Consider the following 14,551-nt stretch of genomic DNA (forward strand, 5'->3'; position numbering starts at 1 on the left):
CATCAGGGGATTTAAAAAATTTCTTGGTCTCCATTTGGACATATTTTAATCCATGGACTGTTTCATATTATCCCCATCCCTATCTGGTTGTATACTGGACATAACTAAACTGTGTATTCTTGACCAGCTGCTTGTTGTCATGGGAACAATCTGACACGATATTACTGCAGTGTTACTCAAAGGTCGATCAAATCTGGAACATGGAGTTTACTGTAACCTTATAGAGATGAAAATGAAAACATTAATTTTTGAAATACTACTGAATGAGTTGGTCATATATTTTATTACTGAAAATGAAATAGTCAAAATTTTCTTTTGAAGATGATCGGTGAAGCAGGTCTTGAGTACTTGTTTGCAGTTATGTTTCATAAAGGTTGTTTACCTCAAAAACAGTGGAAGTACACTATCAAAATGTTTATCAATTATTGGTGAGTTTATCTATAGCTAACATGTGGCATTTCCCACCAGAGATTTTAGATATATTAATACACCCTGGTTGCCATTACAAGAGTTAACAGCGTGAAACAGAGACAGAACGCAGTATTCAATATGTACGTCCTACTGGGCCTTGTACTGGTTTCCATACCATGTGTACTGGGCAGTCTACCTCCAGGTTGTACTGCGTTGAACGGGGTCCCAATCTCCACTGAAGATGTGTCTCTCATCTTTGGAACTGACTCCCAGTTATCAGAGTATGGACATCGATGGACTGGTAATCTACGTAGTGTTGGTGCCATACCAACCCAACATTTTATCACAAATGAAATCAAGACTGAAGAACAAGCACCACTAAGACTGATGCCATATCAAGGTAAGTGTGTAAGAGTTACTTGTCAGTAACCTGAGACAATGTCACCATCTACAGAATGTATAATCAACAGTTATGTCATCTAAAATTGTGCAATTTCTTTCATAAACGGGGCTGTTAAAATAGTCTGAAGTACTTCTGTTCTTTCCATACATGTCTGTCAGGTTTTGTTTTTTTACATATTGCTTGGATGTGTGGTTGGTTGGTACATGATATTACATGTAATGGTTGAATGGCTACAAAGAAATCGATTGCTTATAGGTACCACTGCCAATTCTTGGTCCCTTTTGCAAATTGTTAGTACGAATATTTTGAAATGAAAAACCAAATAATTTCTCTTGAAGCTGTGATGTCCAAAGATGGTGTAGTGTATGATGCGTACACTTTAGATCGATGGAATGTTACAGAACGATCCGATGCCATGATGCAGCAAACACCACACAAAGTCGATGAACCGTGGGCTAAGGTGACCAGTCTGGGTACGAATATGAAACAAATGGTATCAGGCCCTGATGGACACCCAAAGGGAGTCTTTACAGGTTGGTATTGCTGTTATGATGTAATAGAAAAAAGAAACCAATAAGAATTAAACTGACTATACTACCCTAAGATAGCAATATCCAATTTCTGCTGGGTTGTATCAAACATAGCCAGTGAACAGTAACTTGAAACGGGCTGTAATTAGATGTTGATATGGAAAACATCGAAATGGCTTCTTTCTTTCTTTTTATAAAATCTCAAAAACACTCAGCAGTCTTTATTAGACTTGACAATAATGTTAAATTTGTATTGTTTGTAATCTAAAAAGTATCGAAATTAAATTTTACTCACAGGGAATTCTGGAATCAGAGTCGGTATTGACAACAGTGGTGATCCAGAGATGACTGATTTTGGGGACATGTATGCAAACTTTCTCTGGCAAAACACTGAGGGCAGTATGGAGATTCCATTTGTTAGAGGAAGTCCATTACTTACTCACTTATTTACCAATACCAATCCTGTACTTCAACCTCTGTGTCTAAGTGCTATCAATGGCCAACCAACATCCTATGACTGCCCAGAAGAAATGTCAGGTTTGGCAATTATTTGTCATTTTCATCTTAGCATTTGAAAAAAGGGAAAAGGAGAAACGTTTTTACTTAATATACCACAGGCTCTCTCACTCCAAAGGCTATATTGTGGCGATGATATGATATAGTTGTGTATATTTTCAAAGCAATGGAACCTTTTTCAGGGGTACCTTCATATTTGCTCCTTGCTCATTAACTCTGGCGAGCATAATTTACCACTAGAGGGTGCTGCTCACCAGAAAGGTATACTATGTACAATGTACTATATTGCAGGTGGTGATGGTGGTGAGGGATACATACTTGGGACTTGCTCTTCCAGTTTGTTGACAATAACACTGAAAGCTACGAAACCAGTGAAATTAGAACAAGTCCAGTGGGCAGCCAAACCAGCCTCACTTTGGTTCTCTGAAGGACCTGCTCCCATGGTAACCTGTGACACACAGACATGTAGTATCAGTGAAAATGGTCTAGAAGTCATCATCACCGTTCCTGGAGATGGTGAAATGGCATATGCTGTAAATGTGATTGGTCGATATATCATACCAACTGATTGGACCAATAATCCTGAAACAACCACCTGCGTCAGTAAGTCAAACACACCACTGCCTCCTATTATATTAGGAACTTACATACAAATTAATATTCTATGAAACTGATCAGTATTTGTACAGAGAATAAATATTCAACTTTTTTCTAGTGCAATCATAGCATTTGTAAAGTTTTCTATGACATTTGGTGTTCAAAATGTCACAATCCTGTGGACATCAAGCAATCTAATTACCAATGCCCTGAACAGCATAATAGTTCTTGCTGTATTTCACATCTTTCAAAAGACTCCATTGACCCTAATTTATATACAGTACTAATACATTCTTGTACCAAAACCAAGGCTTCGTATTACTTATGAGTAACTTTTGGTCTGTTTAGGTCGACAGGCTTTGTCATAGGTGGTAAAGCCAGCAAATGGATAGTTTGACAAAGCCTATCGACATGAACAGGTGATTATGTTACTCGTAAGTAATAAGAACCCTTTTTAGTGGTACAAGAATGTATTATTACTATGTTTTACCAATCTGATGAACGTGTTTACTTTAAGAATATATAGTGACCTTTTATGTAATTCTAATAGACAAATGATGTAAAATGTTGATATCTACCAGTATGTGGTATTTCTGTCACACTTGACAAATGTTTCTTATTTCAGTAACTTTAAGATTTAACATCTACCTGTAGGTACATTGAAAATTGCTAAGATGGCATCCAGTCAAGGTGTCAGCCATAGTGTAAACTGTGGTGATGAATTAACACTTGAGATTACTGTATACATGGACACTGCTGTATCTGATATATACAAGGTAGGTACATGTAATTATATCCCACTGTACAAGTTTGATCATAACATCCTGAAGTTAAAAAACTAGATTCCAATAGGGTAACTTAATTCACTATAGCTAGTACTATCCTGAAGGGACTATTTGCTAATTGATGATAATATCTGAGATTATCAAATTCAGTCCTTAGCGAAAATTTCCAAGTTTACAGTATCTCATTTCAAGGATAGTTCATCTGTAATATTTTTTTATAGGTTCAATTTGCCGTAAACAGTGCCTCAGAGTGGGATAGTTACCATCCAATGATAACGTGTAAAGAGAGTACATGTAAACTATCTACAGACAAGAAAACATTGATCTTCACACAACAAGTCAAAGACAAACACATCAAGTAAGTGTCTGATTAAACTATGGCGGTATTTCAATTTGAAATGATATACCCATTTAATCTTTGACAACTTAGTCCATATTTACAACACATACAAACAAAATATTAGATTTTCTTTTCATAACTGTGCATGAACTAATTCAAGTTTAGCACATGTTATGTGGTAGGGCAGGGCTTAATATCAGCGGATCTAAGAACTGTTTGTAGACTTGGAAGGACAAGTGAAAATTTAAAGTCTACGGGTACGCTATATATCTATATAATTGACTATAAAGTAATCAGCTATGTTTAAAGTGGCCATATGGATGAGATTTGAATATTTATTTTGGCCATGTTAAAATTGTTTTATAAATTAAAAATCTGAAGTAAATATCCAATCTTCATCCATATGGCCACTTTAAACATAGATGTTTACATATGAACTTCACAGATATGCTTACAACATCATTGGTAGCACAGTGCAACCTACTGACTGGGAGAAGAATCCATTTCAACACACCTGCATTGATGATGATGATGATGATGACGATGATGATCAACCTCAGAGTACCCAGTCTCCTAGCAACCCAATTACCATGCGTATAAATCCAACTGATCCATCTGTACCTTGTACTGAGGACTACTGTGTATATGATAGCTGTGACACTGATGGACTCCTTCAAATATTTCTTGGGGTAAGAAACAATCCCTAGAGGCAGTGACATCAATGTTTTGGAGGACTTGAAAATTTAAAAGTAAAAAATTATACTCCGTAACATTTTTCTTCTCACTGTGCAGACTAACAGACCTGTAATAATATTGAAATATGTTTTTTTGTATCAGTTGGCAGATCCTATTGGGTCAATCTCTGAAGTCCAGTTTGCAGTCAATGACGGCAACTTGTGGGATTTAGGACCAGAATACAGACCTATGAAAACATGTGATGCTTCACGCTGCACACTGTCAGCTGATGGAAAGTCATTATATTACGTTGATGTTGTTTCGTATTCATATGTGAAATATGCCATCAATATCATTGGTCGAACTACATTACCACCTGGCGTAGACTGGCACACTGATCCATATGAGGTAAGTATATACAGTGATATCATTGGTCATATTTCATTACCATCTGGTTAGACTGATCCATATGACTTCACTTGAAATAATTAGTGTGGACACTGATTAATATTGATCATTGGTCAATAACGTTGCCCTGTGCTCTCCCCCCCCCCCCTTTTTTTTTAACTTTGCACTCAGCCTTCTGGAAAAGGTGAACTAAACAGTGTGTATATTGTTATGTTTGGTCCTTTTTTAGTATCACCAAGTGTAATTAGCATACTGGTCCTAATTGGTTAGACAAACCAATTAGAATGCTGACTACTACCATTACGTTGGTTAGATTTTAACTTCCTGGTTTATATCAATATATGCCTTCATTTCTGTGTGCTTTCCCTGTCATTACTCTGTTCATGGAATTAAAGACTGTTACCTCCTATCTCTGCAGACACACTGTGATGGTAGTACTGCAAGTCCACCAGACCCCCCAGGTGGTGAGTTCATTCTGTCTGAAATGAGGACTGTCTTGGTTATTTCTGTGTTTCTAATGACTCAACTGACTCTAAGTTTCTTTAATTTGGTAAAGTCATTAAACAAAATGTACAGCCTATAAGGAAAGATTAATTAGAAAAAAATCACATCGTCACTGCAGGTTGTATAATGACAACCATAAGTTCTTACCTGAACAGAACATTTTCATTATTGCTGAAATGTAGGACCCTGAATACAATTAGAACTATATAATGGTTCATATTTACCTTCTGGCTGTAATTGTAATTTTAAAGTCATTTTAAGACTGATAAAAGTATGATTATGAATCGAAAGTATCTAGTGACTCGTAGTGACAAGGCCCCTTAGGTCACATGTATTTTCCTTGGAATGATATCTTATTGTCATACTGTAATGAATTGCTTCTTCTTTTGTACATGATTTACATATTAGGTGGAATAATAGACACCAGGTTTGTATTTGAGTTGGATGAACCTGATGATGAGATGTCTGGACAAACTCGTAAATTTGTAGCTTACTTCTCAGAGGAAATGGAGTTGCAGATGTATCCAGATGGTGCTAGGTTTGTACCAACTGCAGGAGGTACATTTACTGGTATATTACAGGTTAGTTTATATAACAACTGGGTGTTACTAGCTTTCCACCAATCAAAGGTGACACATTTACTGGTATATTACGGGCTAGTTACTGACAGCCAGGTGTTACTAGATTACTTCCAATCATAGGTGACACATTTAATTGTGCATTACATATTAGTAACTGACGACCAGGTAATGCAATAAATACATTACCAATCAAATAGTGAGACACACTTCTCTCATATCAACATTTGTGTATGTAGTCTTCCATATTTGCTGACCAGATTCCCTTAAAAGGTTAAAAAAAAACCAATTAAATGAAGATTTGACAAACTATTGCAATCACACCTTTTTCAAATAATTATTGTTACTTAACTTTTCAGTTAACCTATGTTGGAAGTACAGCTCGCGGTGACATGTCTTCAACCACATTCATGGATGGATATTCCGGTGTTTACTCCTACAATCCAAAAACTCTGTACTGTGTTGATGACAGCAATAATGGATACATCAGTTTTGAGTGGAATAAACGAGGCAACAATTTCAATGGATTGAACCCAAATCAAGATTTATTGATGACAGTTATGCCGCACCAGGTAACTTTGAAATAGAAGTAGTACTATACCCATTTCATAAGAACGTTTGGTACGACCAGTTGTCAGTTATCTATTTGGGTTAATCAATTCATGAAAAGTAGGGGTGGATGAGTTAACAAACGTTAAGTAGCTCTTGTAGCAGTAGATATTATCAGTACACAACCACCTGTTGCTTTCTCCCTTTGCAAAAAATTAGCATCTCGTCTCAACCGTACATTGCCAGTGGATGAATTATGACATGTTATTGGTCTTAATTATCTCTGTTCAGATGAGATCATAGCTCAGCTTCTTTTTATAATGGCCATGTAATCCTGAAAAGTCACAGTATACCACTTTTGTGAGCCAGAGCGTATTTTCCAAAATAAAAAATATTTTGGAAAAAAAAAAAAAAAGCCAGAGTATATTTGCTATTGGTGAGGTAGTTTTGTCATCTAGAGGACAATTATTTACAACTGAACACATATATTTCAAATGTGCATTACCTTTAGGAGCCATTGCTAGAAATATCCCAAAGTTTAATATCAACACCGTATGGATACAAAGGTTATGTAGGTGATGACTGGTTAATGGTGGAAGAAGATTTACCAAAAGCAACACTGAATCCAGACATGGATGCTGTCAATGCTATCAAACAAAATGCTACTAGGTATCAGGTGAGAGTTGTGTAGTTGTTATGTAGCTATTAAGGCATGATGCACTTGTTTATGGACATATATTAATGTGTGTGTGTGTGTGTGGGAGAGCGAGAGAGAGGGAGAGAGAGACAAACAGACAGACAGACAGACAGACAGACAGAGACAGAGAAATAAACAGAGACAGACAGTGTGTGTGCATGTGTCATTCCTTATTATATCTATGTAAATGTTGTACAAATTATAATATGTAGCATATAGTATTAGTAATTATACATGTAAAGATATATAGTGGAATGAGAATTCCAATGGTGCACTTTTACATTTTCACATCGTGATTTCTTTGCAATATTTAACATTTATGGAAGAAATTGATAAAATATTGCACTGTTTAATGCACCAAATATGATACATCGGATGGTGCAAGAATTGGTCTTTCAAGCTCTATGTGTTTAGAATGCAACAGTAAATAGAACTTAGAATTGATATATCTTAATCCCACTTTACAGGACTTATTAGATGGTTTGGATAAAGATACTGCCCAGCAGGGCCTTAGTTGGATATGTACACTAAGTAACAGTTATGGTGTTGGTAAAGAAATTGCTATGGTGGCTAGATTAGCTAGTATCTCCCGTGCCTTTGGTACTAATCACTACCAGACTGTTGACCCAATCATCAGAGATTGTCTTGACATGTGGTTACAACTCAAACCAGGACTCAAAGAAAGTGAAACATTTTACTACGACAATATTTGGGGTGGTATGTTTTTGTCGAGTACACCAGAAGGGCAACCATTGGATCCACATGCTAGTTTTGGGTTTCCTTTATACAGTGACCATCACTTCCATCTGGGATATTTCCTCTATGCCATGGCATACTATGCTGAGAATTATCAAGATTGGGCCTTTGATCCAGGTACGCAGATGAAAGTGACTTAAACTGTATATGCACCAAAGATTAACTTTGTGAAAGTGAAAGTGAAAGTCTAGATCAAAGTAGAATGTGTGACACCTTTAGAAAAGTGGCATTATTATTAACCCCTTCAATACTGAAAACATTCCCGCCAAAATTGTTTGGACAAAATTCTTGTTTTATGTAAGTTTTTGGCATATATCAACTTCATTTTAGACTGGAATTAAATAAATGTTACTTCCTAATAAAGTAATATTATTGTAATTATGAAAATATTCATATAAATTGGGTCCCCATATTATTTAAAACTCGTCTCTAGTCATAAAAGGGTTAAAGTGACCATATGGATGAAAATTGACTATTTATTTGTGAACTTTAATTGATAAAACAACTCTATGTTTATCTACCTGGAAATACAATGTGAAAGAACAGATATCAAGGCTGTGTTTGTAACTCAATACATTGCAAAACATAAATAAATGTACATACAATAACAAACTTTTTACATATTTTGTAGCTTCTTGCAATGTATTGAGTTGCAAACACAGACTTTGTCAATGTGGTTTCACATTGATTTTCAAGTAAGAAGCCTTGATAAAATTGTTATGTAAATTACAAAATCCAAAATAAATACCCAATCCTCATCCATATGGCCACATTAAATTTTATCAAAAACTTAGTTTAACAATTGATTTTATTTTGCTAGTTAATTAGTGATAGGATAAACTAATATAATATGTTACCAAGTCACTACAGTCTAATAATATGATTACAATCAATAAATGTCTTCTATTTAAACCTGTATTAGACGTACATCCACGTATCCTAGCCATTGCACGAGATGTTGGTAATCCAAGTAGAGAAGATCCTTACTTTCCTGTTGTACGTCATAAAGATTGGTATCTAGGAATGTCATGGGCTACAGGTGTAATTGGTGGATTAAGACAGGCCGAGTCTTCCACTGAGGTAAGATTAATCACAGTTTGACTAACTTTGATCAGCGATGTTTTTCCTGGTTTTAGCTCTAGAGACATTTGGTGTGATACATCATGCTCATAAGCTTTCCAGACCAGATTTTTCTATACAGTACTGGCATATAGAGTCATTCCATCGTCAGCACACATTACTACTTATGACATCATGTTTATGATTTGAATAATGTCCATTTGATATACAACCAAGTTACTTGTTCTCCATATTCCAAGTTTCAACTTTATGAACCTGTTACTAGTTGAGATCACGGTTTGTGTTTCTGTTGTGTAATAGAAATTGATACTGCACAAAAACCATTCTTTGCTGATGTCACTCTTAACCAAATACTGAGAAAATTTGTTTTGATATCTATCTAAAATTGTTTTTAAATTACTACACTCATTTATAATAAACTTTGTGCTTATGTGTGTGTGTGTGTGTGCGTGCATGTGTGATGTGTGTGTGTGTGCATGTGTGATGTGTGTGTGTGATGTGTGATGTGTGTGTGTGTATATGTATGTATGTGTGTGTGTTAAATGCATATCTTCCCAGAAACGCTCAAATGTCAACTCTCTTGTGTTTACCACAGGCTATAAACTGTTACCATGGTTTGGCAGCACTGGGTGAGGCTCTGAAGGATGATACAATGAAACACATAGGACAGCTAACCCTGGCTACTGAGATACGTTCTGTGCGTGAATATTGGCATGTCAGATCACACAATCGTGAACTATTCCCTCCATTGATACAAGACTATGGAACCATTGGTCAGTTTGCTGAAGATGCTATATTTTACTACACATTGAACTGGCCATGTGATCCAGCTGAATTCCCCATGAGACATGCATGTTTAGTCGGTATTCAAGTCATTCCTATAACATCTATATCATATCTCTACCAAGATCAGGTTAGTTAATATTTTCAATAGACCTGGAGTTTAAAGATAAAGAAAATATGCAATATTATGTCCTGGTAGCTATGGTTGGCTTTATTTTTTTCATAGCTTGACCTTTTGTTTTGGGCTGATTTCATGTTATTGTAATCATGAAACATCAATGATTACTCAGTGTCAAATCCTGCCAACAGCCACAAATCTATATAATTCACACACACACACACACACACATACATACATACACATATGCACACTATTAGGGTTACAAGTCTTGTAGTAAAACCTCGGATCTGCACTGAGAAGTTTGCTGAACAATAGTCAAGAATAAATACTTCTTAGGCAAGCTCTTGATGGCATCTTTAGCACTATGTGATCTATGGTCACTTTTAAAGTTAGAAAAATGCCTGAGAGTATAGCAATGAGACTACCAGGTTGAATCATGATGAAATTGAATATCTATCATAACAGTTATCTTTCTATTTTCACATAGGAATGGGCCGGTAGTGTGAAAGATGTCTGTGATTACTCTGTTGACCCGTGGTCAGCACCAGGTTCTGACTTGATAGATCAGTCTATCCTAAAACCTGTAAATGAAGGCTGGGGTGCTTTCTGTCTCTCTGTTGTGTCACAACTCAATGACTATGAAGAGGAACGTGCTGCAAATTATGTCCGTGACTTGGAAACCTGGCAACTGGTCGGTGGTTCTGGGATTGCAAGCACTATGTTGTTTATTTATGAATCAACGTAAAGTGTGTTTTTGGGAAATTAAAATTGCACTCAAAAAGGGAAATTTCCGATTCATAAAAATTTGAATTGACAATTACACACATCAACAGCTATTTGAAGCAATTTACATGAAAGAAACTTCATCACTAAATGATATACAATTGTTGAGATGTCAAATTAGATTTGTTCCTCTGTGCTTGTAAAGATTGTGATCTTCTGAGTGACTTTCAGTACACATGGTTTTGAAATCGACATGTTTTGATTAAATGTGTGTGAATTCTTTACTTTGTTCCTTTCAGTGTGTAGTCACGGTTACCCAGATTCTCACTGCTGGGACTCTTCTCACTTGGGAAGGTTTCGTAGGCAGAGCCCCCCCCCCCCTCCCCCAGCGGTGATAGTCTGGGTAACTAAGACTATTCAGTGTGTGACGTAAGTGAAAGTATCAAAATATACTTCAAATAAATTAAATGTACAATTGAGCAAATCATATAAAATACTGCTCTATATATGACAGATCATTCCAAAGAAAGAGGACATGATATGACTTTTAAATTGCTCCTGAACAGAAACTCTGTTCACTGAATGTACATGCATAAACTAAGTTCAATTTCAGGAATGATTGTCAGTTTTCTTTCCTACACATATAAATTGGAATATTCAAAAAAGTGTCTATCCCTTTTAACGGTGGCCACACACAAACTACAGTCGTTATCCACAACTTGGTGGGACACATCAACAGATATGGAAATGACAGCAATTAATAATAAGGCAATTAATAATAAGGCAAAATAAATGTTTGTTTCCGATAACATGACTTCAGATAATAGGAAAGGTAGGTTGGAATGTCATTTTATTTCAAATATAAAAAATAAATAAATGAACTACTTTGACTCCCAAAATATGAATACATAGTCGTTGATCACAATACTTCCGTAAGAGTTTGATCAGGTGTAAAAGATGAATAAAGACAGTTATGAGTTAAGTAGAGGAACATGTTATGCAGACTGTATTGTTATAGTCTTAAAAAGATCTGGTTTCTCTGCAATGGCTAGGATACGTGGATGTATGTCTAATACAGATTTAAATATAAGACATTTTTATTGATTGTAATCATATTATTAGATTGTAGTGAATTGGTAACATATTATATTGGTTTATCCTATCACTAGAATAAGGTTTCCAAATTCGCTCATTTCTGGTGCATTGTGACAAAAAATTTTTTTTCACTTCTGTCTGTTATGACAATTTTTTTCTCTCAAGCCATTACAGGATCAAATTTTTTTTTTCTGGTTCACCTGGAAACAATTTTTTTTTCTCAAAATCCTCCATAACCCCCCCCCCCCCAGAAATCAATTGGTTTTGCCTTATTAATAGACGTGAAAAAAGACTGTCAATGAGGTTTAAATTAAAAGTGACAGTTAGTTCTACTTTGATATGAAATGGCTTCACCACAATATGGTGCTTTCCTTAAATGAAATGGCTTCACTGCAATGGGGTGTTTTCCTTCAATGAATCAAATATATGTCCGGTTCTCTCTTTGACCTTTGTCGCTGTCGTAACCTAAGGGAAAATTGAAGAATAAATCAGGTTAACCACCTTGACTACCAGGCATGTATGAAACGATACAGAGGCTCCAATTCTAAGAATGTATTAAGTAAATGGGATCATTTCGTAGCATAATTTTAACATGGGACAACAATTCAAGAAAAACAGGAATTTTGTTCAAAGAATTTTGACGGGAAAATGCTTGGTACCGAAGAGCTTTAAAAACGAACAACAACAACAACAACAACAACAACAACAACAACAACAACAACAAAGATATTTGACGATATGATTCTATGGTTTGAACGGCTGAAAATAGGGGCGAAATTTAAATCATATAATGTTGACCTTGCCAGAACGTCAAGTATGATAGCCTTCAATACCAGTGCATACATCTTCGTGGAATATTGAGAGTTTATTGATGCCAACCTGCGGCGATGAAAAGTTTGGTAAAGGAAGTCGATAGGTTTAATTTTCAACAGCTTCACCACACATCTTGGATTTGTTTTGTCACTGTACTGCCGCACGTGTTAAATGGAAAGGCCCCATTTGGTTGATTTGCGTGTGTCTTTTGGTACTCGAGACTTCTGTACTGTTTGTCACTGTTCGCTACTTACAGGTTCTGCAAACGTGCTAGGTTTTGAAGTCTTTGAATTGGAGACTAGACGTCAATTCCAATTGCGAGCAGAATCGTTCCAAATTACTATCAGATAATCGTGCATATCATGGGAAGTCAGGAAATACGTCCATCCTGACTCAAGACTCGGTAAGAATGATAGTGTAGACTAAATAACACGCAACTAAATAATTAGATGAATAATGCTATACAATGTCCACCTGGGTTACAACTGTTTACTAATTACATACACCATCTGTACGATGTCGGCGGCACCTAAACTTTAAAAGTTTCTCGTCAAAGGTTTATACTAACTCTTGGCAAATGCTGAAACGAAACACTACATTCAAATCAAAGAATACTGACCTGACTTAGTACCTTGAATGAATCCTGTAATGTTTCATGATAATATAATTGTAAATGGTATCGCATCGGGATGGCATGCAACAAATAAAAAAATTCTCAGCCTTGGCTTCTAAATTCAAATTTAAATTGTGATTGTCATTGATGTTTAAATTGGAAGTCATCACTGCACCTTGACATGTTAAAATAACACCAGATAGCACTTTTATATAGGATCCACCTACCGTATTATGGGTTCAGTTTTGATTCCTATTACAATTGAAGAAGTTTTTACTGAGGGCCATTGGTTATAAATACTTTAATACAGTGTGGAGTAGTGGTTAAAGTGTTGGACATCAGAACCCTAAGCCCATATGAGAGTTACAGGTTCGATTCCTATTAAGAATTGAGAATTTCTTTTTACTTGTCAACTTGTCAAGTATTGATAATACATACATATAATTATGCTTAATGTAACCGATGTAATAACAAGATCCATGTGGAGTAGTGGTTAAAGCAGTGGACTTCAAAACCTAAGCTTCTATCGCTGTTTTCGGGTTCGATTCCCACTAGTGTAGGAGAATCTTTTTTTACGTACTGAGGGCCACTGATTATAAACATATAAGCGACTAAAGCAACATAATACTGTAGGGACCAAAACGGAGTCGCGGGTAAAATTCGGGACGCCAAGGCTGAGTCGTCTGAGTTTCAGGTTCGATTCCTACCCTCCCACTCGAAAAAAAATTGCCATCGTAGATAATAACACCATACGATTCCCCACTCGCATAAAACCGTCGAAGATAATAACACCATACTATCCCCCCCCCCCCTCGAATATAATTGCCATCGTAGATAATAACAGCATACGAATAGTACTGAGGGTAGTAGAATGGATAGTTTTTTATTAACATTGTGTACCAGTGTTGCGGGGTAAAAGGAGTAATGACTTGTACACGACAACGATAGTTGTTAAGAATGTATTGTTTTTTATTAACATTGTCTATCAGTGTTGCAGGGTAAAATTTTCATACACCAGGTTGCCTTTATGATTAGTGACACAATTTACAGTATATGAGTTTGGCACAATAAAAGACAGCTGTTGGAACAAAACTATGACATAAACTAACCATCTAAGACACTAATTGTCCTCAATTAATATAATTAAAAACTACCTTTAAAAATACAAATTACACAATAAAGTTGGTTTGGACTAAGTCAAAAAAGCAAACAATATGTAGACCAAAGTTAATAATACCCCTTCACCTATTAACCATACATACCTCTACAATGCAATGGTATCACCATTACTCTGAAAAAACAATAGGACTGTACCAAAATGTAGATAAAGTAGGGGTGATCAATTTAAAAAGAAACTTTTTTTGTGGTCTGTTTCTCATGTTGGGTAGTATTGGGTCATATATCTAAACTAGAACAACATTGGAAACTTATATTGCCTGTGTGAAGGTTTTGTATTTTATGTGATAATAGTTCTCTTATGAATTCAAATGCATGAATACTTTGATCCAAAGCTAAATTACATATTTAAAATGAATTAAAGAACTTTTACTAATTCATTCCTTCATATTTAGTCC

At 35.7% G+C, this 14,551-nt stretch overlaps 1 protein-coding gene across 1 annotated transcript; it reads left to right on the top strand.

Annotated features, from left to right (window-relative positions):
• The first annotated feature begins 549 nt into the window (after positions 1 to 549).
• Positions 550 to 10,478, top strand: LOC144442692 (uncharacterized). Its single transcript, XM_078132067.1, has 16 exons — positions 550 to 811; positions 1,153 to 1,347; positions 1,642 to 1,881; positions 2,152 to 2,463; positions 3,112 to 3,233; positions 3,464 to 3,600; positions 4,028 to 4,271; positions 4,420 to 4,665; positions 5,084 to 5,129; positions 5,578 to 5,750; positions 6,107 to 6,319; positions 6,808 to 6,972; positions 7,461 to 7,866; positions 8,672 to 8,829; positions 9,425 to 9,742; positions 10,221 to 10,478. The coding sequence occupies exons 1-16, from the start codon at positions 550 to 552 to the stop codon at positions 10,476 to 10,478; spliced, it is 3,495 nt and encodes a 1,164-aa protein (XP_077988193.1).
• The last annotated feature ends 4,073 nt before the right edge of the window (positions 10,479 to 14,551 follow it).

Source organism: Glandiceps talaboti, chromosome 11 (genome assembly GCF_964340395.1).
Source record: "Glandiceps talaboti chromosome 11, keGlaTala1.1, whole genome shotgun sequence".
NCBI classification, from domain to species: Eukaryota; Metazoa; Hemichordata; class Enteropneusta; family Spengelidae; genus Glandiceps; species Glandiceps talaboti.